General features: G+C 45.8%; 1 protein-coding gene across 12 annotated transcripts in view; it reads left to right on the forward strand.

Annotated features, from left to right (window-relative positions):
* The window catches only part of ITGA11 (integrin subunit alpha 11), a 303,932-nt gene that overhangs the window by 205,573 nt on the left and 74,163 nt on the right, over nt 1-24,196 (forward strand). For all 12 annotated transcript variants that reach the window (XR_005747817.1, XR_005747814.1, XR_005747815.1 and 9 more), the window contains 3 exons: nt 6,861-7,006; nt 19,885-19,995; nt 23,302-23,387. Coding sequence is in view for 1 of the 12 variants with exons in the window: in XM_040342234.1 (XP_040198168.1) it covers nt 6,861-7,006; nt 19,885-19,995; nt 23,302-23,387 (343 nt within the window). In the remaining 11 variants the exon portion in view is untranslated. The remainder of the gene's footprint in view (nt 1-6,860; nt 7,007-19,884; nt 19,996-23,301; nt 23,388-24,196) is intronic.

A 24,196-nucleotide genomic window follows, 5' to 3' on the forward strand; every position in this document is an offset into this window, starting at 1 on the left:
CCCCTGTTTAAAAAGTTTGAGGACCCCTGCCTTAACCCCTCAATCACGAGACAATCCACACAGGTGTTGAGGGTTAAACATCCAGAGCTTAAACTGTTTATTAAATTCCAAGACATACAGTTACACAGAGCTAGGGACATTCCCCTTAGCCAACAACCAATGGGAACTGAACATTTGTACATTGAAACAGTCTACAGATACCTAATGAGTTTATGGTAAGCAGGCAGCCTCAATACACACCCCCTGCGGAGAGATGTCTGCAGTCTAGGCCATTGTCTATGTGTCATGAATCAACACAATTAGACACAGCAACAAGAGGGGGGGGGGGAAGGGCTGTAACATTACATTACATCCATGCCAGCTTGTCCCGGGTCTCCAGTATCTTCTGGCCCATAGTCTGTCGGTAGTAGAGTGACCACGTGTCCCGGTCTACCCGGGATCGTCCCGTAATGTACATATTTGTCCCTGGTCCCGGACACCTTCATTGCGGGACAATACAGTGTCCCGCAATAGAAACTGACAGTCTGGGAACAGGGGAGGACCGAGCCGCCATAGTTCTGGCTCTGGCTCTGCTTCCACCTGATCACTGGTTGCTATAGCCGCTTGGCGTCTGGCAACCAGTGACGTCACTGCCCACGTTGAAAGCAGAGGAGGATTTCACTTCTTCCTCCTCCTCTGCGCTAGTGCTGCTGGGGAGTCACTGCTGGTTCTGTCACCTCCGCTCCAGTCACTGCCTTGCTGCTTCTGTGAGGTGTTTCTGTTCCCACAGCTGTGAGGCATCTCTCCCTCTCACTTCCTCCCCCCTCCTGCCCACCTCACACAGACTGAAGCCCCCCTTCTCCTTGGCTCGGATGTCAGGAGGGAAGGAGGGGGAGGAGAATGGACACAGCACTCAGGAGGACGGGACATGCTGATCTGAGGTTAGTACACAAAATCTTAATGCTTGGCACTAGCAGGAGAAGGAGACACAGAGACAGGGGGCAAGTTGTCAAAAAAGAATACTTGCAGTGATTTTGGGAGATAAGAGCATGCTGTATGTGATAGGGGGGCACTTTAGGAGGGGAGAGAAATTGTTTTTTATTCACCCCCCCCCCCCCCCCCTTCCAGAACAATTTCTCTCCCCTCCCAAAGTGTGCCCCCCCTAGCACATACAGCATGCTCTTATCCCCAAAATCACTGCCAGTATTCTTCTTTGACAACGTGCCCCCTTCCCCATCTTCAAAGACAAGCTGTCTGCTATTGAGGGGGGAAACTTTGCTAGACATTCAGGGCAATTGCTCCAGGTGCCAGTGCCCCCCTGTCAGGCAAGTTAGTGAAGCCAAGTGCCTGACCTTTTTTCAGCAATGGGCTCCAAGACTCAGGACTGGTTCACACCACAAATCACATAGGAACACGCTCTGCGTTCCTTTGCGATTCACGTGCCTTCCAGATTCTGTGCGATTTCAGCCCTTTCATTTGAATGGGCTGAAACCCATCGGTCTGCACCAAAAGCTGTGCATGCGCTACTTTACAAAACGCACAGCAACTGGATCGCATGGTACTGCTGATCATACAAACACTACATTTGCTACCTGCATTTGGGTAGTCATTAACCCCTTAGTACCAGCCACACACAAATATGCGGCTTCTCTGTGCCTGGGCCTTGGCACAGAGAGGTCACATATTTAAATGAATTGCGATCAGTAGCGCTGTGCCGAGAGCGCACTCCCTGAGCACCCCCTTCACAGTTACCGGCGTCTAAGTGAAAGCTTGCGATCGCTGCAATCGATCAGGAGTTTTTGAATCGTGTGTGCCAGGAGGTAAAGAGGTTAAGTTGACACCCACAACAGATCGCTATGGGACACAAAACGCAGGATTCCCTCACAGCATTCTGGTATAAACAGACCCTTAGTCCGGATACACAGGATTTCATTTGTATCTCAGAAAGCTCCCACCAAAATCTTGCACATGGGCCCGCTGATTTCATACGCCCCTGCCCCAAAAATCGGCAAAAAATATGTCAAAAATCATCTTTTTGTGGGGGGGGGGGGGGGGATGTCCCTGAATGGCAGTTTGGAAATGTGGTCACCCTAGTCGGTAGGAGGCACGGGCACAGTTCTTTCCAAAACACACAGTGACAGTGAGTTCTGTCACATTTCTCCCCTTTTTAAAAACAGACTAACCAGGTTCCTGACCCCCAACTGGCCTGGACCTGTGTTAGTCACAAACTTCCACCCCAGGCAACCAGGAAAAGTAAAAGTATGACTCTGGCGCTGGGGAGCAAAACCGCACATAGGGTCTCCCATGAATAAAAACAGCCGCTGCAGAGTGGGAACAACTGTCTGCACTCCTCTGATCCGGGGCTGGGTTGCAGATATTGGAGGGAGCTGAATAATCCTCTGCCCTGATGCCAGCGCTTCAGCTGGGAGGGAACATAGGCTGGTAGGGCTATGCATTTGGGGAGGAAAAGGTACTTGCTTTTCTCCTGGTGTAGTTACCAGCCAATGAGAAGGTATCTTGCAGGGACTATCTCCCGGATTCTTCATCTCTTGTTCTGATGCTGGGCAGAGACCATCAGCGCTCTGTCCTATAGCCAGCGCTTCTGCCGGGGGGACATATGCAAAAGTTGGGTACAGCCGCTGGAGAGGGGGAAGGGTTTTCTCCCCTGCTGGTTCTGTGACCAGCCACTGGGGTGACTTCTGACAGGGGCTGTCTCCCAAACCCTCCAAAAACATACTGAGGGCTGGGCAGGGGCCAGCAGAACTCTGCCCCGTAGCCAACGCTTCTGCTGGGGGGATAAACACTGGGGTAGTGTCCAAGTGCTGGGGAAACAGCTCACTGAGGTCCTCCCTCGGACTCCCTGGATCTAACTCTGAGGGTGGGCAGAGGCCAGCGGCACTCTGCCCCGTAGCCAGCGCTTCTGCTGGGGGGATAAACACTGGGGTAGTGTCCAAGTGCTGGGGAAACAGCTCACTGAGGTCATCCCTCGGACTCCCTGGATCTAACTCTGAGGGTGGGCAGAGGCCAGCGGCACTCTGCCCCGTAGCCAGCGCTTCTGCTGGGGGGACAAACACTGGGGTAGTGTCCAAGTGCTGGAGAAACAGCTCACTGAGGTCATCCCTTGGACTCCCTGGATCTAACTCTGAGGGTGGGCAGAGGCCAGCGGCACTCTGCCCCGTAGCCAGCGCTTCTGCTGGGGGGATGAACATTGGGGTACTGTCCAATTGCTGGGGAGGGAGAATTGCTTCCTCTACTCCCGGTGGGGATATCTTCTGTTGGGGAAACAGCTCACGCAGATCCTCTCTCAGACTCTCCGGATCCAACTCTTTTTCTGATGCTGGGCAGATGCCAGGGGCACTCTGCCCTGTAGCCAGCGCTTCTGCTGGGGCACCAGATGAGATACTCTGGACTTGCTGCTGATCACCATTTCCCAGCCTTCCAGCGCCTGTCTCAACTCCTCTTTCTGAGATCTTAATGCTTCTCGCTGCCTGGGAAACCTCCGTTGCGTTCCGGCATTCTAGCACTCGCAGTGCCCTCTGTATCATCGCTGCTTCTTCCATTGCGGTAAGGACGGGAAAACGTAGGGTCACCCCTGGCCCCATTTGCTCCTCATCTTTTTGACTGTCTGCAATTTCTCGTGGACAGTCCCAGGCAACGGAAGCCATGCCAGGCTGCTGATTACCGTCAAACAGTCGCTTGTAGGCAATCTCGAGCTCCCATTCCTGCTCAACCAGGAACTCCAATTCCTCCGGGTCACACGCCTCTTCGGGGAGGTCCAGCAACTAATCTCGGAAGTCCAGGATGTTTTCCAGCCTCCACTCCTCATCGCTCCCAAAGTCTGGGTCTCCGTACATTTTTTGATGGAGCAGCCCCACGCCGCCGTAGCCAACGCCTTCTGTCGTGCTGCCATCTGCTGTACTTGTCCACAGTTGAGCCGCGAACCACCGGAGGGCTCTGTAGCTGGCGTCCAGCTTCATCTCCTCCTGGACCAATCTTCCGAGCTCCGTCTTCCAATCATCTCGCGGTCGTTCCCTCAGGAACACCTCTCGTGCACGGTACTGCGTCCAGTACATCTCTGAGGAGGAGGGAAGGATCTTCCCCTGCTGGCGCCGCTCGTAGCTTAGCGCCTCATGCCAGAGTTGCCGGCGGATCACATCCTCCCAGCCGAGCATGGTGCGCTCTGTCACTGGTCCCTGATGTTTCTTCCGCATGCCTTGCAGCCTCCTCCCGAACTCCGCTCTCATGCTGGCTGGTCCCCGTATCGCTCCTCGGCAGCTGCCCAGATCTTGAATCCTGGTGGTGGTTTGGATGTCCTGGACTGCAGGAGACATCCCACTGCTGCCACCACTGTGACGGATCTCAGATACCCCAGGTGGGCACATCCGCCAGACCTGTGTCTCCTGTCCTCCAAACGCACCCGCAGCCTGCAACCTCGCCATAACCAGCCCTTAACCCCTCAATCACGAGACAATCCACACAGGTGTTGAGGGTTAAACATCCAGAGCTTAAACTGTTTATTAAATTCCAAGACATACACTTTTACACACAGTTAGGGACATTCCCCTTAGCCAACAACCAATGGGAACTGAACATTTGTACATTGAAACAGTCTACAGATACCTAATGAGTTTATGGTAAGCAGGCAGCCTCAATACACACCCCCTGCGGAGAGATGTCTGCAGTCTAGGCCATTGTCTATGTGTCATGAATCAACACAATTAGACACAGCAACAAGAGGGGGGGGGGGGCTGTAACATTACATTACATCCATGCCAGCTTGTCCCGGGTCTCCAGTATCTTCTGGCCCATAGTCTGTCGGTAGGAGGCACGGGCACAGTTCTTTCCAAAACACACAGTGACAGTGAGTTCTGTCACACTATGTAAACAAGGCTTTTCCCTGTTCTGCCTAGTGACATGACAGTGATCACTATCATGTCACTGGTAGTCCATCCCCCCCACAGTTAGAATCACTCCCTAGGACACACTTGCCCCCTAGTGGTTAACCCCTTCCCTGCCAGTGTCATTTACACAGTAATCCGTGCATTTTTATAGCACTGATTGCTGTATAAATGACAATGGTCCCAAAATAGTGTCAAAAATTTCCAATGGGTCCGCCATTATGACGTAGTCCCGATAAATCGCTGATCGCCGCCATTACTAGTAAAAAAATGCCATAGATATATCCCCTATTTTGTAGATGCTTTGGCCCGGATTCTCGTACGAGTTACGCCGGCGTATCTCCAGATACGCCGTCGTAACTCTGAGTCCGAGCCATCGTATCTATGCGCCTGATTCTTGGGCCCCATACACACGAGAGAATTTATCCGCGGATACGGTCCAGCGGACCGTTTCCACGGATAAATCCTCTCAAAGATTTCCGCAGATTTCTATGCGATGCAGTGTACACACCATCGCATTGAAATCCGCGCGGAAATCCTCTGGCGATGACGTGTCGCGCCGTCGCCGCGATTATGACGCGGCGACGGGCGCGACGCTGTCATATAAGGAATTCCACGCATGCGTCAAATCATTACGACGCGTGCGGGGAATCCCTTTGGACGGATGGATCCGGTGAGTCTGTACAGACGAGCGGATCCATCCGTTGGAATGGATTCCAGCAGATGGATTTGTTGTGCATGTCAGCAAATATCCGATCTGCTGGAATCCATCCCAGAGGAGATTTCTCCGCGGAAACAGATCCGCTGGCGTGTACACACCATAGGATCTATCCGCAGAAACCCATTTGCTGGGATTTATCTGCGGATGGATTCTATCGTGTGTACGGGGCCTTAGAATCAGTTGCGCATAGATTAGATCCAACCGGCGTAAGTCTCTTACGCCGTCGGATCTTAACTGCATATTTACGCTGGCCGCTAGGGGCGTGTACGCTGATTTACGCCTAGAATATGTAAATCAGCTAGATACGCGAATTCACGAAACATACGCCCGGCCGACGCAGTACAGATACACTGTTTACGTTAGGCTTTTCCCGGCGTAAAGTTACCCCTACTATATGAGGCGTACATGCGGTGTACCAATGTTAAGTATGGATGTCGTTCCCGCGTCGAATTTTGAAAATTTTACGTCATTTGCGTAAGTCGTTCGCGAATAGGGCTCGGCGTCAAAAAGCATTGGCTTCTTGCGGGTTAATTTGGAGCATGTGCACTGGGATACTTTTACGGATGGCGCACGCCCACATCTACCACATTTGAATTAGGCGGGCTTACGCCGGCCTATTTACGCTGCGCCGCTGCAACTTTGGTTTGAGAATACGGCACTTGCCTGTAAAAGTTGCGGAGGTGTAACGTAAATAGGATACGTTACGCCCGCACAAAGATACGCGATTCTACGTGAATCCGGGCCTTTAACTTTTGTGCACACCAATCATTATACGCTTATTGCAATTTTTTTTTTTTTTTTTTTTTTACCAAAAATATGTAGAAGAAGACATATCGGCCTAAACTGAGAAAGAAATTTGTTTTATTATATATTTTTGGGGATCATTTATTATAGCAAAAAGTAAAAAATATTGTTTTTTTTTTATTTCAAAATACGTTGCACGACCGCGCAATTTAAGTTCAAAGCGACGCAGTCCCGAAAGCTGAAATTTCGCCTGGGCAGGAAGGGGGTATATGTGCCCAGTAACCAAGTGGTTAATAAGTGATATTTTCTCATGTATGATGGGAAAATGAACATTATGACCAAATCTTTTATATTCACACTTTTACATTTCTGTTTTTTAATGTTTGGGCGCTCTTCTGCTTGTGTACTGTATGGAGCATTTTTGTATTAGCAGGTTTGTGTTTTTACTTGTAATGCTGCTCGGAATATGCTTGGACTGATATCATTGTAAAAGTGACTTTGGTACTTGTATCCTTTAGGTATTAAGTACAATGTGACCATTGATGAGCGTAGATACACCCCCCGTGCTGTGATTGATGACATCGGAGGAGATAAACACTTCATTGAAACCATCAGGGCCAAAAGTGGGCATAATCAGTGCCAGCAGCTCAATTTCCACGTTCTGGTGGGTATCTTTTTTTATTTATTAATTAACTCACATTAGTCAACATTTTTTCATTGCAATACATTAACACGGCTGTCTGGAGATATCATATCTAAGGCAGTTGCCTTAGTCTATTGGAAGACCTGTTTAGTGGACCTCACCTATACTTGGGAAAAGGTTTCAGGTTTGTAGACACCTGTTTGTAGGTCAAGTTCTATAAACGGTTTCTGCAGTTGCTTATGTCTCATTAAAGGGGTTGTAAAGGTTTGTTTTTTTATTTTCTAAATGGGTTCCCTTAATCTAGTGCATTGTTGCCCCACTTACCTTTTCCTTCCATTTCCCTTCTAAATGTTTTTTTTCTTTGTCTGAATTTCTCACTTCCTGTTCCTCCTCAGTAAGCTTGCCCCCATCATCCGAGCCTTTCTGGCTGGGGTTAGTCAGCGTGCTCGTCCCCTCCCTTGGGACTACATCCCTGCGGGGAGATGCTGTGTTCAAACACCACAGGCTTTAAAAAAAAAGTGCAAGTCCAATTTGACATATGAATCAAAGTTCTCAAATAAAGGATTCCACCATAACAGTGCTGAAGCCTCTTACTAGCTGTGTGAGATCTCTAGGTGGTAGGATTACAGTGCTGAAGCCTCTTACTAGCTGTGTGAGATCTCTAGGTGGTAGGATTACAGTGCTGAAGCCTCTTTACCAGCTGTGTGGGATCTCTAGGTGGTAGGATTACAGTGCTGAAGCCTCTTACCAGCTATGTGGGATCTCTAGGTGGTAGGATTACAGTACTGAAGCCTCTTTACCAGCTGTGTGTGATCTCTAGATGGTAGGATTACAGTGCTGAAGCCTCTTACCAGCTGTGTGGGATCTCTAGGTAGTAGGATTACAGTGCTGAAGCCTCTTATCAGCTGTGTGGGATCTCTAGGTGGTAGGATTACAGTGCTGAAGCCTCTTACCAGCTGTGTGAGATCCCTAGGTGGTAGGATTACAGTACTGAAGCCTCTTACCAGCTGTGTGGGATCTCTAGGTGGTAGGATTACAGTGCTGAAGCCTCTTACCAGCTGTGTGAGATCTCTAGGTGGTAGGATTACAGTACTGAAGCCTCTTACCAGCTGTGTGGGATCTCTAGGTGGTAGGATTACAGTGCTGAAGCCTCTTTACCAGCTGTGTGAGATCTCTAGGTAGTAGGATTACAGTGCTGAAGCCTCTTACCAGCTATGTGGGATCTCTAGGTGGTAGGATTACAGTGCTGAAGCCTCTTTACCAGCTGTGTGGGATCTTTAGATGGTAGGATTACAGTGCTGAAGCCTCTTACCAGCTGTGTGGGATCTCTAGGTAGTAGGATTACAGTGCTGAAGCCTCTTATCAGCTGTGTGGTATCTCTAGGTGGTAGGATTACAGTGCTGAAGCCTCTTACCAGCTGTGTGAGATCTCTAGGTGGTAGGATTACAGTACTGAAGCCTCTTACCAGCTGTGTGGGATCTCTAGGTGGTAGGATTACAGTGCTGAAGCCTCTTTACCAGCTGTGTGGGATCTCTAGGTGGTAGGATTACAGTGCTGAAGCCTCTTACCAGCTATGTGGGATCTCTAGGTGGTAGGATTACAGTGCTGAAGCCTCTTTACCAGCTGTGTGGGATCTCTAGATGGTAGGATTACAGTGCTGAAGCCTCTTACCAGCTGTGTGGGATCTCTAGGTAGTAGGATTACAGTGCTGAAGCCTCTTACCAGCTGTGTGAGATCTCTAGGTGGTAGGATTACAGTACTGAAGCCTCTTACCAGCTGTGTGGGATCACTAGGTGGTAGGATTACAGTGCTGAAGCCTCTTACCAGCTGTGTGAGATCTCTAGGTGGTAGGATTACAGTACTGAAGCCTCTTACCAGCTGTGTGGGATCTCTAGGTGGTAGGATTACAGTACTGAAGCCTCTTACCAGCTGTGTGGGATCTCTAGGTGGTAGGATTACAGTGCTGAAGCCTCTTACCAGCTGTGTGGGATATCTAGGTGGTAGGAGATCCCTGGTAGCCCAGGCCTCCAAAAGCTCCCCTGCTCGATTCCTCACAGCCAGAAACTGCACAAGGTATGAAAGAAACAGAGGGAAATATCCATAGGGTAAAACTGTATGTGCCAATATAATTTATTCACACACAGTGCACTCAAATAACTTAGAGACAAGGCCTCAGTTCCCGAAAAGCCGCCATCAATCCTCTGGCCCACGTGATGACGCCACGGACCAGGCCCCTTCCGTCAGTAAACAGACATCGTCAAGGGAAGAGAGCTAAATCCAAGCCTAAATCCTTGGCCCTCTCAGCTCAGCTATTCCTAGCTTTTCTTATTTCCCTTCCTATCTTACCCTTCATGTTATCTAAATGTTCGTTAACCTTTTACCACCCCTAGGATACAATAGTCTCTTTTTTTTTTTTTTCTGATTATTTTGTTTTATTTAGATACACATTAATAAAACATTATACATTATACAATTATAGCAGTGCTTATTACTTTTAAGATACTGTTGTTGTACACATCTTCATTATATATATATACAATTCACATAGGTTGACCTTGCCACTGCGTTCTGTAGCGTATCCCCTCTAACCTATGGATGTGATCCTAAACACTCCTACCCATCTGTTAGAGGAGCAAAGAGAAGAAAAGAAAGAGAAAAAAAGATATATAAACCAGAAAAGAGAACAAAACCATAAAGAAAAGGAGGAAAAAAAAAAAAATTCGCCCATACTCTCTCCATTATCCCACACCCCCATTCCCCCCCCCTCAAGCCCTGGAGTCTATAAAAGATTTCCAGGGTGTCCAAATTCTTAAATATCTTTCCTTTTGGTGTTGTGCTGTTTGTATTAATTCTTCTAATTTACTGATTTCTTTTACTTTATTTATCCACATCTCTATTGTGGGTGATGTTGAGGACTTCCATTTTTTTGTTATGCACATTTTTGCAGCATCTAATAGATGACCTAGACTTGTCTCCCTATATGCTTTCTCTTGTATTTGGTTCACATGTAAGAGGTAGAATTCTGGATCTTCCGGTATCTCATATTCTGAGCATATCTGAAGTATCCTTTTAATCTCCAGCCAAAAGCTCCTTATCAAAGGGCAGTCCCAGAATATGTGTAACAACGTCCCTTTATTCCCCAGGCACCTCCAACATTTATCTGACACCTCCGGGAAGATTTTGTTTAATCTTTCCGGTGTCCTGTACCACCTCGCGAATATCTTATAATTTGTCTCCTGTGTCCTTGCGCATATTGATGTTTTATGTATTCGTTTATATATGCATTGTCGCTGTTCCGTGCTAAATACCTTTTTTAGTTCCTGTTCCCAATCCTGGACACATTTCAGAGGATGATTCCCTGACTGTGTCAATATATCATAACATAATGATAGTGTATGTTGTAATCTTCCCCTCTCGCTACACATTTTTTCAATTCTCGTAATTGGTCTTTTGAAAACCCCTGGGTTTGGTAATGTATTCAAAAAGTGAACCATCTGGAGTGCATTCCAAAACTTTAGATGGAATCCCCCCCCTTGTTCCATCAGTTCAGCTATTGTGAGCCATCTTCCCCTTCGTATATAACTCACTACCTGTCTACACCCCCCCTCCCTTAAGTCTCGGAAAACTCCATCCTCATCTCCCGGGGGAAAAAGGGGGTTTCCCAGTACTGGGTATAGTGGAGAGGTCCTAGGGTCCATGCCCATCATGGAAAAAGCTGTTACACATATCTTCACTGTATTTCCCAGTATCGGGTTTTTGTTAAGTTCTTTTGGAAATGAAGCATACCACCATGGTGCCCTTTCTAATGGCGTTTTAGATTGGGATTGTTCAATTTGTACCCAGAGTTTAGTGTCTGCGTGCCTATTCCAGTCTATTAATCTGTTCAAGTGGGCAGCATAGTAGTACTTCCGTATATCTGGCACTCCCAGACCTCCCTGTTGTTTGGTATACATTAGTTGTTTTCTTTGTATTCTGGGATTTTTGTGTGCCCAAATAAACTTGAAGATGACTCTCTGGCATTGTTTGAAAAACTGCGCTGGGATATGGATTGGTAATGTTTGCAATAAGTAAAGGATTTTTGGAAGTATACTCATCTTAATGACATTACATCGGCCTAACCAGGTGTGGAACCCCTGGTTCCACTTATCCAGTAGTATCTTCACCTTCTGAAGCAATGGTGGAAAATTTAATTCAAAAATCTTATCTACTCTCCCTGAAAGTTGTATACCCAGGTATGTTAATGCTTTTTCTGTCCATTTAAACTTACATTTTTGTTTTAAGTGATTTATTAATGTTTGTGGGACGTTAATTCCCATTGCTTCTGATTTACTGAAGTTAATACTTAAGTTCGAGAGAGAGCCATATTTCTCGAATTCCCTCATTAGGTTCGGGATAGAGATCAGTGGTTTCGTGAGTGTGAACAGCATGTCATCTGCGTATGCAGATATTTTGCAATGGTTTTTTCCTATGTGTATTCCTGATATATTTTTATTTAAGCGTACGGTACACAGGAAGGGTTCTAGCGACAGGGCGAAGAGGAGCGGGGACAGGGGGCACCCCTGTCTTGTACCATTCCATATCTGGAAGGGTTCTGATACTATTCCGTTGGCCCGAACTTGGGCCGTCAGGCCAGAGTACATAGACAGTATCCATTTTATCATTTTATCTCCAAAACCTCCATGTTGTAAAACTGCCCTCATATAGCTCCAATTCACCCTGTCAAAGGCCTTTTCTGCGTCTGTATTTAATAGTACACATTGTGTCTGTGTTTTGTTTACAATCTGTACTAAGTTAATGGCTTTTATCGTGTTGTCGCGTGCTTCCCGTGTGGGGACAAATCCCACCTGGTCCAAATGTATCAGTTCTGGGATATATTGTTGTATTCTATTTGCCAGGATCTTAGCGAAGATTTTCACGTCTAAATTTAGTAACGAAATCGGCCTATAACTTTCACACAAACTCAAGTCTTTCCCCTCTTTCGGTATCACCGAAATATAGGCCAGTAAAGTTTCTTTCGTAAAGCTAGCTGATGTCCCTAGTGCGTTAAAGAATTTCGTCATATATTTCAATAGCGATGGGAAAAGAGTTTTATAGTATTGACCCGTATACCCGTCGGGCCCAGGCGCTTTCCCCTGTTTCATTGAATTAACTGCTACTTTGATTTCTTCTTCAACTATAGGGGCATCTAGCTTCTCTTTATCTGCTTCCATTAGTTTTGGTATTGCTGATTCCATAAGATACTGGTCGATCTTTCCTTTGATCGGGGGTTTACTTTTTATATTATAGAGAGAGCTATAATATTCTTGAAACTCTTTCGCTATATCCTTTGGTTTAAAAACTTTCTGTTTCTTTAATGGTTTGATACATGGGATATAGTTACTCGTCTTCTGTTCACGTAATAATCTAGCCAATCCCTTCCCACACTTATCTCCTGATTCGTATGCATACTTTTTACACCTCTGTATTGCTGCTTGAGCTTTATAGTACAAAAGATCTGTAATTTCCCTTCTTTTCCTCACCACCTCTTCCTCTCCTGTTGTAAATCCTGCCTGCTTATGTCTACTCTCCAACATGGCCAATTCCTCCAGTAACTTTTTCAGTTTTTCCGTACGTTCCCTTTTTATTCTAGACCCATGTTTAATTAGAACCCCTCTAATGACCACCTTATGTGCTTCCCAGATAATTCCGGGATCGCACTCCGGGGTATCGTTGGTGTTAAAGTAACATTCCAATTCTTTAATTACCTCTTCTAGAGTTTTTTTGTCTTGCAATAGACTTTCATTTAGTCTCCACTGGTTAGATCTAGTCTGTCTATAATCTTGTATCTCATATTCCAGAAAAATCGGGGCATGGTCTGACCATGTAATAGATCCTATTTTAGCTGATCGTACTGAATGTAATTGGGCATGTGGGATAAGAAAAAGATCTATTCGAGAGTAGGTTTTATGTGGTGAAGAGTAGAATGTATAGTCTTTTTCTTTGTTATGTAGCAATCTCCATATATCAGTCAACTGGTTTTTAAATAGAGTTTGGTTGAGACGATTTCTAACCCCACAAGAGATAGATGACTTTCCCGTTGATGTATCCATCTTGGGATCTAGCGGGATGTTCAAGTCCCCTCCCAGTATCAGGTGACCTTCTGAGAAGTCTTGAAGACGTTTAATCGTTTTACCCAGGAAAGTTTCCTGTTGCTCGTTCGGTGCATATACGTTGGCAAATGTTACCCCGATTCCTCCTATTTTACCTTTCACAAATAGATATCTCCCTTTCGTGTCTCTCATCATATCCGTGTATGTCCACTTAATTCTCCCTCCTATAAGGATAGATACCCCTTTTGACTTTGACTCTTGATTTGTAGCGTGATATACAGTTGGATAAAACCTGTTTTTTAAGATCGGGGTTTTATCTTCTCTGAAGTGGGTTTCCTGTATATATGCCATGTCTACCCTTAGTCTTTGCAGGTCATGCATAAGGACCCTCCTTTTTTCTGGTGAGTTCAATCCTTTTACGTTCAGTGACAGAATATTTAAAGCCTCCATCTCAATTCCCTTTAGTCGTATTGGGGAGGATATGGGCGGGAGGGGGGAATGGGAGAGAGGGAAAAGGGAGAGAAGAAAAAAAAAAAAAAAAAAAAAAAATACAAAAAAGAGTAGGATCAAACTCTAATATTTAGCAGTCTGCTAATTAACACTCACCGTATACACGGTATTTGAGCGTCAGCCTATGGTTAGGGGCGTGTACCCCAGGTAGAACCCGTGCCCCCCTGCGTCCCAACCCCCTCAAAGAGCCTGTTCACACCATAAAGCTGAACCGGTATGCGAGGGCCTCTGAACACAGGCGTGCGCGAGTATTCCTCCCCAGGAGGGAGACAAAAAAGAGAGAGAAAAAATAAAAGTTCAGCACAAAACAGCAGTTCCCCTGGCTCTAAACCAAAAAACAAAAAAAAAGAAAGCGGAACCACTATTCAGGCTAGCCACAGAATAGAAAAAAAAAGAGAGAGCTTGGAGCTGGGCCTCTCCACGGTACCCTTCTAGACTCCTTAAAACAGAAACAATAGTCATAATGCACTATGTTGCACTTTGTTGCTCTATATTCCTCGCTTCATCTGAGAAAGAGAAGAGAAAAAAGAGAAGAGAGAAAAAGAAAAAAACAGAAAAAAGAAGGATACTGAAAGGAGTACTGAGGGGCCGGCTCCCATATCCTCATTCTAATAAAAAAAAAAAAAAAGAAAAGAGAGGAAAATAAACCCATTTTCCTTACATGTCATCATGCCCAGGTGGCATATAGAGACAGTACAAGATGGGGGTCAGCAAGATTCACAAAAGAGCATGAGAGCTATCACCAACCAAACATTCAAATAGTAATCCTTACATTCACTTTGCTCTCTGCTACATCATCCCCTCCTTTACATGTTCTGCCTTTACCCCCCTCCCCCTATCCCCTTACTAGTACATTAGTATGTTTAACTTATGGGATATATATTTAAATAAATTTACATTTACATACATTTATATACATTTATGCATACATTTAATATGCGCTCATATACATGTCCCATTTTCCCCCTCTTCCCCCACTCCCCCTTCTAATCGAATGGGATAGACAAAATGATATGGTTACCGCGTAAAACAGACAGAAAAAATAGATAAAAAGAAACGAGAAGAAAAAGGGGGGGGGGGGGGACTTTTCCTTTTTCTTTCCCTCTCCCAACTGAGTCTTAACTTCCATGTGATCATTACAGGTAGGTGGCTTATCGGGGATTGTGTATATATTGTGTATATATATTGTATATATTTACGCCTTAACGCGCAAACACATACGCCTACCTATACCGCATACAAGGGGAAAGAAAAGGGGGAGGGGGAGAGGAAGAGAGAGGAAGAAAAACAAAAAAAAAAAAAAACCTTTCTAGAGAAAGAGTGCTGTGTCCTCTAAAAAAAGCCACATCCCACTAGCCCTTATTCGTGGCCCCCAATTCGGGCGTATACATTCCTGTGTAGTATTCCGTTAGTGCAGGTGAGAAAAAAAAAAAAAGGGGGTGGAACCTCCGCGATTGGGCCCACAATCAGACCCCCCCACCTTGTGCCCCACAGCGGCGGCCCATTGTGGCCTATTGTGGCCTATTGTGCCCTTAATGTGACCTATTTGTGTCTAATGTTGGTGTTTATAATCTGTGTGCGACTTTCCTGTTGAATTGTGCGTTATGTGCATTATGTGCTGTGTGTGTCTGTGTCTTGATAGTAGAGTGTATTAGAGTGTATTAAGTGTATTTAGTTATTAGTTATTAATGCCATTATTGTTGTATTGCTACTGACCCTAGTAGCAAAACCAGTGCCTTACAAACTGAAAAAAAAAAAAAAAAAAAAAAAAAAAAAAGGGGAAAAACCCCAAAAAAAAAAAAAAAAAATAGAAGTGAGTAAAAAAAAAAAAAAAAAAAAAAAGTATATAATCCTCTATGCTCCCCCCTCTCCGTCCGCCCGCCTACTACCACCTTTACTCCCCCCCTTAACCTGCCCTTAATATGCCCTCTTTGTTCTACCCCTTGTTCACATGATTTCACCAACCCCCACCCTCTGTATATTAAACACTTGAGTTATTTATTACACCCCAGTTGGAAAAGTTTTAGTCTTTTTAGTCCATTTAGTCCTTTTTCTTGTCCGCCCCGATAATTCTACTTCAAGGTACTAAGGATAGGATCCCCTTTTCTTTCAACTCCTGTCGACCAGTCCCTCCTCACCCTAACCCCTCCCCCTCCAGAAAAAATATATATAGATATGTAAAAAGGAAAAAAGAAGGGGGGGGCATAGGGAGCCAGGGTCATGTATGAAGTACCTCCGGGAAAGGGAGCAAAAAAAAAAAAAAAAGGAATTAAAAATAATAGGTTGTAGGGTAATTTAATCCCGGCCCCCTGTTTTCCCAACTAACTCATTAACTCCTCATTTACTCCTTCCAGCCCCGCTGTTCGTTATCTCTTCTTCTTTTCTTCTGTAGGTCTGGGCTTTTACTCTACCTACCCAATTACAGGGTCACCTTCTCTGCTGGTGTCCTCTTGGGTATAAGTCTGTGGGGGTTTTCCTTGTCTGTGTCCTGGCCTTGTTGGGGGTCTTCCTCTATTCCCCATGTACGACATAGGGAATAGCCAGTTTGGTATCTGAATAGGTGGTTTTTCCATAAACAGGAACAGATCTGGTAGTTCCAGGGGAGTTCTAAGCGTGAACGCAGCCCCAGGCTTACGGAACGTTACATTTAGAGGATATCCCCACCTATATGTAAACCCATTTTCTCTAGCCAAATCTAGCAATGGACGCAAACATGCTCTTCTCTGAAGCGTAGCGCGAGACACGTCCGGGAGGATTTTAATATGCGCCTCCTCATACACCACGTCCCGCATGTCCCATGCCATCCTAAGGATCATTTCTTTTTGTTGGTACCTGTGTAACCGGCAGATTATGTCTCTTGGCCTTTCTAAGTTTAAGGATTTCGGGCCAGGAGTTCTATGGGCCCTCTCAATTTCAATCTCCTTTTGCGGGATTTTCAATATCATTTCAAAAATAGACCTAATTTTCATATCCAAGTCCTCATTTTCTGCTGGTTCAGGGACCCCTCTTATACGTACGTTCTTCCTACGACTCCTGTCCTCTAGAACCTCCACCTGAAGCCTCTTACCAGCTATGTGGGATCTCTAGGTGGTAGGATTACAGTGCTGAAGCCTCTTTACCAGCTGTGTGGGATCTCTAGATGGTAGGATTACAGTGCTGAAGCCTCTTACCAGCTGTGTGGGATCTCTAGGTAGTAGGATTACAGTGCTGAAGCCTCTTACCAGCTGTGTGGGATCTCTAGGTGGTAGGATTACAGTACTGAAGCCTCTTACCAGCTGTGTGGGATCACTAGGTGGTAGGATTACAGTGCTGAAGCCTCTTACCAGCTGTGTGAGATCTCTAGGTGGTAGGATTACAGTACTGAAGCCTCTTACCAGCTGTGTGGGATCTCTAGGTGGTAGGATTACAGTGCTGAAGCCTCTTACCAGCTGTGTGGGATATCTAGGTGGTAGGAGATCCCTGGTAGCCCAGGCCTCCAAAAGCTCCCCTGCTCGATTCCTCACAGCCAGAAACTGCACAAGGTATGAAAGAAACAGAGGGAAATATCCATAGGGTAAAACTGTATGTGCCCATATAATTTATTCACACACAGTGCACTCAAATAACTTAGAGACAAGGCCTCAGTTCCCGAAAAGCCGCCATCAATCCTCTGGCCCACGTGATGACGCCACGGACCAGGCCCCTTCCGTCAGTAAACAGACATCGTCAAGGGAAGAGAGCTAAATCCAAGCCTAAATCCTTGGCCCTCTCAGCTCAGCTATTCCTAGCTTTTCTTATTTCCCTTCCTATCTTACCCTTCATGTTATCTAAATGTTCGTTAACCTTTTACCACCCCTAGGATACAATAGTCTCTGGCATATGTGGACAAATCCCCAAGTTTTCTGCCTTCAAACATGCTGCAGGTGCACAAACATAATTGTTTATGTGCCAGAAACATAGGGGGTCGATTTACTAAAACTGGAGAGTGCAAAATCTGATGCAGCTGTGCATAGTAGCCTATCAGCTTACATTTTTTTTCGGTGAAAATGTAACCACTTGCCGACTGCCTCACGTAGATATACGTCGGCAGAACGGCACGGGCAGGCAAAGCAATGTACTTGCCCGCCGCAAGCTCCGCGACAGTGCTCGCGGGACCTGCGGACCCGGTGTCCTGCGATCGTGTCACAGAGCTGCAGAACGGGGAGAGGCCAGTGTAAACAAGGCTTTTCCCTGTTCTGCCTAGTGACAGGACACTGATCTACTGCTCCCTGTCATCGGGAGCAATGATCACTGTAGTGTCACTCTTGCAGCCCAAGCCCAATGCCAAAGCACGTGGTGTCAGCCCTGCCTACACCATTTCTGATTTATTACAAAGAACGCAGACCTCTCCTTATATCTTTTTTCTTTCTTTATTTCTCTTTGTACACAAAAAAGATAGCACAGAAAGTTATGAGCTGACAACCTAGAATGTTTTGCACTATTGGAAGAGATTTAGCAAAGCACCTTTAACCACTTAAGGACCGCCTCCTGCACATTTACGTCGGCAGAATGGCACGGCTGGGCACATGCACGTGCTGTGCTATTGTCCAGCCGTGGGTCGCGGGCCCGCGACCTGGTCCGAAGCTCTGGGACCGCGGGACCCACGGACCCAATCGCCGCTGGAGTCCCGCGATCGGTCCCCGGAGCTGAAGAATGGGGAGAGCTGTGTGTAAACACGGCTTCCCCGTTCTTCACTGTGGCGGCAGCATCGATCGTGTGATCCCTTTTATAGGGGGACACAATCGATGACGTCACACCTACAGGCACACACCCCTACAGTTGTAAACACACATGAGGTCACACATAACCCCTTCAGCGCCCCCTTATGGTTAACTCCCAAACTGCAACTGCCATTTTCACAGTAATCAGTGCATTTTAAATGCATTTTTTGCTGTGAAAATGACAATGGTCCCAAAAATGTGTCAAAATTGTCTGAAGTGTCCGCCATAATGTCGCAGTCACGGAAAAAATCGCTGATCCCTGCCATTAGTAGTAAAAAAAATTAAAAAAATTATAAAAATGCAATAAAAACTATCCCCTATTTTGTAAACGCTATAAATTTTGCGCAAACCAACCGATAAACGCTTATTGCGATTTTTTTTAACCAAAAATAGGTAGAATACGTATCGGCCTAAACTGAGGAAAAAAAAAATTATATATTTTTGGGGGATATTTATTATAGCAACGAGTAAAAAATATTGAATTTTTTTCAAAATTGTCGCTCTAATTTTGTTTATAGCGCAAAAAATAAAAACCGCAGAGGTGATCAAATACCACCAAAAGAAAGTTCTATTTGTGGGGAAAAAAGGACGCCAATTTTGTTTGGGAGCCACATCGCACGACCGCGCAATTGTCTGTTAAAGCAACGCAGTGCCGAATCGCAAAAAGGGGCCTGGTCCTTTAGCTGCATTTTGGTCCGGGTCTTAAGTGGTTAATGGTATATTTCACAGACCAAAGTGAGCAAATAGCAAGTTTATTGTTGGGGTTTCCATAACCTCAAAAACTAAAGTATCATGTGAACTGCTGGACCCATATTTACCTTATAGACCAATACTTATCAGGCCAATAGCTTTCTCTACAATAACGACCCCTAAAAATACATACGCCCCAGCACATACAGTGCCTTCAAAAAGTATTGGTGCTTTGGATTGAGGCAAGTACACACTATAGAGGGATATTCTTTGTTCATTTTTAATTTCAGAAAATTGCAATCACTTTGAGGGTGGCTTAAGATAGAGTATTACATTTGGAGTAAGATATCATACCGTGTTTCCCCGAAAAGAAGCCCGGGTCTTATATTAATTTTGGCAACAAAAGACACAGTAGGGCTTATTTTTGGAGTAGGTCTTACCATGTAATGTGCTGTCTTCTCTTATCCTCTCTCTCGACCTGCCTGTTAGGAATCCCCAGTGTGAACTAAGCTAAAATGCTTGTAAAATCCTATAATCCACTCTATTACAGTATTATATAATGTACAATGTGTGTGTTTCTGTAATATAATTGTGCCAAATACCTTCATTATAGCGCCGCTCTGCGCTTTTGTGACCTGCCGGAGCTCTCTTCCCTTCATTTATGTTACAGAAACACACACATTGTACATTGTGTACTACTGTAATAGAGTGGGTTATAGGATTTTAAACTAGGGCTTATTTTCGGGGTAGGGTTTATATTGCAGTCCTCCTGGAAAAGTACGCTAGGTCTTATTTTAGGGGTAGGTTTTATTTTCGGGGAAACAGGGTATTTCCGTTTTTACACTGTATATTTGTTCCTTCTCCTTTCTAGGACACGGCAGACTACGTGAAGCCCATCACCTTTTCTATGGAGTACGAGTTGGCATTCCCCGACCAGGGACCAGTGCTAGAGGAAGGATGGCCATCATCTCTAAAAGCATCGGTAAGTGCCGAAGAAAATAACGAAGGTGTTGAAAGGAAACCATTTATTTATAGCTCTGAATCTATGAGGGCTCACAATTTTGGGAATACAGTGGAACCTTGGATTACGAGCAAGGAGAACGCTTGTAATCCAAAGCACTCGCATAGCAAAGCGAGTTTTCCCCATTGAAGTCAATGGAAATGAAAATAATATGTTCCGTATTGACTTCAATGGCATGCAGTACCGCATGTGGCCAGAGGTGGGGGAGAGCCTCGGAAACACACGGAAAGGCCCGAGGACAGCTCGGCTGACCTTGGAAAACCTCGAAAAGGCTCGGGAACTGAGCATTCCTGAGCATATCCGAACGGCGCCGATCGGCTCCTGCTTTCTGCCTGCACCTGACCCGGCCTGTTTTGACTTTGCATCTGCCTGAGCTTATTCATGGGTGGGGGGCGCCGGAGAGCCTCGGAAACACCCGGAAAGGGCTGAGGACACCTCGGGCGAACTCGGAAAACCTTGGGAACGGAGTACTTCCGAGTGGCTCCGATCGGCGCAGTTTGGCTCTTCTCGGCTCCGGCGCCCCCCTCTTCTCAGGCCAAACACTGTATTGCACACCGCTTTGTGTTGAATCCTGCTCACAAAACACTCGCAAACCGAGTCAGGATTTTTTTTAAATACATCGCTCGTATTGCGAAACGCATGTTAACCCGCGTTACTCGCAATCCGAGGTTCCAGTGTGTTAAATTTTAGTTTTTTTGGGGGTTTAGGAACGTTTTAACACTGTGTTGACTTTTGAATTCTGATTGGTGGCCCTGAGATCCAGGATAATTGTGTTATTTTTCCCTTTAACCACTTGCCGACCTCCTCATGTAGATATACGTCAGCAGAATGGCACGGACAGGCACATCAACGTACCTGTACGTGCTCTGCTTGACGTGGGTGGGGGGTCCGATCGGGAACCCCCCGCTACATGCGGCGGTCAGTAAGCCTCGGGGAGCGATCCGGGACAACTGCACGGCTATTCGTTTATATCCGCCCTGTCGCGATCGCTCCCCGGAGCTGAAGAACGGGGAGAGCTGTATGTAAACATGGCTTCCCTGTGCTTCACTGTGGCGGCGCATCGATTGAGTCATCCCTTATATAGGGAGACTCGATCGATGATGTCAGTTCTACAGCCACACCCCCCTACACTAGTAAACACACACTAGGTGAACCCTAACTCCTACAGCGCCCCCTGTGGTTAACTCCCAAACTGCAACTGTCATTTTCACAATAAACAATGCAATTTAAATGCATTTTTTGCTGTGAAAATGCCAATGGTCCCAAAAATGTGTCAAAATTGTCCGAAGTGTCCGCCATAATGTCGCAGTCACGAAAAAAATCGATGATCGCCGCCATTAGTAGTAAAAAAAATAAAAAAAATAAAAATGCAATAAAACTATCCCCTATTTTGTAAACGCTATAAATTTTGCGCAAACCAACCGATAAACGATTATTGCGATTTTTTTTACCAAAAATAGGTAGAAGAATACGTATCGGCCTAAACTGAGGGGGAAAAAAAATTATATATGTTTTTGGGGGATATTTATTACAGCAAAAAGTAAAAATTATTGAATTTTTTTCAAAATTGTCGCTCTATTTTTGTTTATAGCGCAAAAAATAAAAACCGCAGAGGTGATCAAATACCACCAAAAGAAATCTCTATTTGTGGGGAAAAAAGGACGCCAATTTTGTTTGGGAGCCACGTCGCACGACCGCGCAATTGTCTGTTAAAGCGACGCAGTCCCGAACTGTAAAAACCCCTTGGGTCTTTAGGCAGCATATTGGTCCGGGGCTTAAGTGGTTAAAATTGAATTTTCAGTATTTTTCGATGTTGTTGCATTTTTGTTCCATAGAACTAGATTTTCATTTCTGTGAACCCAATACGAATATTCCAATGGTTACTTTTTTTTTTTTTTTTTTAATGCTTAGCTATGCATTTATTGCTTTCATTATATGGCGACCCGACTAATCCACATTATTATGTGCAAAAAATGTCAATCTATACCGCAGTCTCTGCAACCGATTATTTTCTTACGAAATGTAACCCCCCCCCCCCCTTTCCTTTATGAAGTGTTGCTTAATCATGGCAGATGCGGTTTTCTCCACAGCAGTGACAATACAAAAAAAATAAAAAATAAACAAAGGAAAAAAATGTGTTTAGTACTTATAGGGCTAGATTCACGTAGCTGCGCCCCTTCTTACGGCGGCGCAGCGTATCGTATTTACGCTGCGCCGCCGTAAGTTTGAGAGGCAAGTGCTGTATTCACAAAGCACTTGCCTCGTAACTTACGGCGGCGTAGAGTAAATGGGGCCGGCGTAAGCGCGCGTAATTCAAAAGATGATGAGGGGGGGCGTGTTTTATTTTAATTATGGTGACCCCGCGTTTTTTTACGTTTTTTTTACGAACGGCGCATTCGCCGTTCGTGAAAGAATCCCAGTGCGCATGCTCGAAATTCCGAGGCAAATCGTCATTGCTTTCGACGTGAAAACTTAAATTACGTCCAGCCCTATTCGCGAACGGCTTACGCCAACGACGTAAAAATTTTTAATTTCGAAGCGGGAACGACGTCCATACTTAACATTGGCTGCGCCACCTAATAGCAGGAGCAATGTTACGCCGTAAAACCCTTACGCAAACGACGTAAAAAACTACCGCCGGGCGCACGTACGTTTGTGAATCGGCGTAACTAGGTCATTTGCATACTCTACGCCGAAAACGACGGAAGCGCCACCTAGCGGCCAGCGTGAGAATGCACCCTAAGATACGACGGCGTAAGAGAATTACGCCAGTCGGATCTTAGGCTAATGTCGGCGTATCTAGCTTTCTGAATACAGAAAGAAGATACGCCGGCGCAGCTTTGAATTTACGCGGCGTATCTATAGATACGCCGGCGTAATTCCTTGCTGAAACACAAAGCACACAGGAACAGAGCCGAAGCTGTCAATCACCGGCTGTGTGCTGGAGATCCCTCCCGTCACCTTTTTTCTCTTGGTGTCAGGAAAACTTTTCAGAAGTGATTTACGCTGATGTAGGAACGAGGTATAACTTATGTAGGAGGATTGGTTTCGTCTCTCTTCCTGAGGCCAGTCACATCACTGGGTATATGGAAGGGTTTACAACCAGTTTAAGGCCACCTGGTCTTGATCCGGAATTGATTTCTTCTTTGGGGGGGGGGGGGTTATTCTCCTCCTAGAAATAGAGAGATGTTAGTCCTGTGTGAGGAATACGAAGCTGTGCGGTTTTTATTTACACCAAATGTTGATGACGCATCTTTTTTGGTTCAGGTTCCATTCTGGAATGGGTGTAACCAGGATGAGCGCTGCGTCCCCGACCTCCACTTGGATGTGAAGCACGATATCCCGACTGCAATGTACATGTATGCGTAAGTCTGCGCCGTCTGCAGGTCCACGTGTATGGAATGAGGAGTGGACAGTATAACCCTCTGTACACAATATTTACTGATGTCATGTCTCTCTGGTATTCATTAGGAACATGTGCGAGGAAAAGCGTCTTCTCTATTAAAGCTCAGCGCACCGAGGGTTGGAAGGAAGTCATTGGAGCTTCATAGAATTCCATACGGCCCCTTCATATAATGTATTCTCTCCATGTTATCTTGTTTGAAATGGGTAGGCTGTGACCTACGCAGCCGCTGTGCCCATCAAGAGCAGCCACTGTGCCCATCAAGCGCAGCCACTGTGCCCAAACGCAGCCACTGTGCCCAAACGCAGCCACTGTGCCATCAATTGCCACTACTGTGGCCATCAATTGCTCCTACTGTGCCTATCAACTGCTGCCAGTGTGCCCATCAATTGCCACTACTGTGCCCATCAATTGCCACTACTGTGCCCATCAATTGCTGCCACTGTGCTCATCAATTGCCGCTACTGTGCCCATCAATTGTTGGCAGTGTGCCCATCAATTGCCGCCAGTGTGCTCACCAATTGCTGCCAGGGTGCCCATCAATTGCTGCTACTGTGCCCATAAACTGCTGCCAGTGTGCCCATTAATTGCCACTACTGTGCCCATCAATTGCTGCCAGTGTGCCATCAATTGCCACTACTGTGCCCATCAATTGCTGACAGTGTGCACATCAATTGCTGACACTGTGCCCACCAATTGCTGCCAGTGTGCCCATCAATTGACGCTACTGTGCTCATCAATTACTGACACTGTGCCCAT

This window comes from Rana temporaria, chromosome 3 (genome assembly GCF_905171775.1).
Source record: "Rana temporaria chromosome 3, aRanTem1.1, whole genome shotgun sequence".
In the NCBI taxonomy this organism is placed as follows: Eukaryota; Metazoa; Chordata; class Amphibia; order Anura; family Ranidae; genus Rana; species Rana temporaria.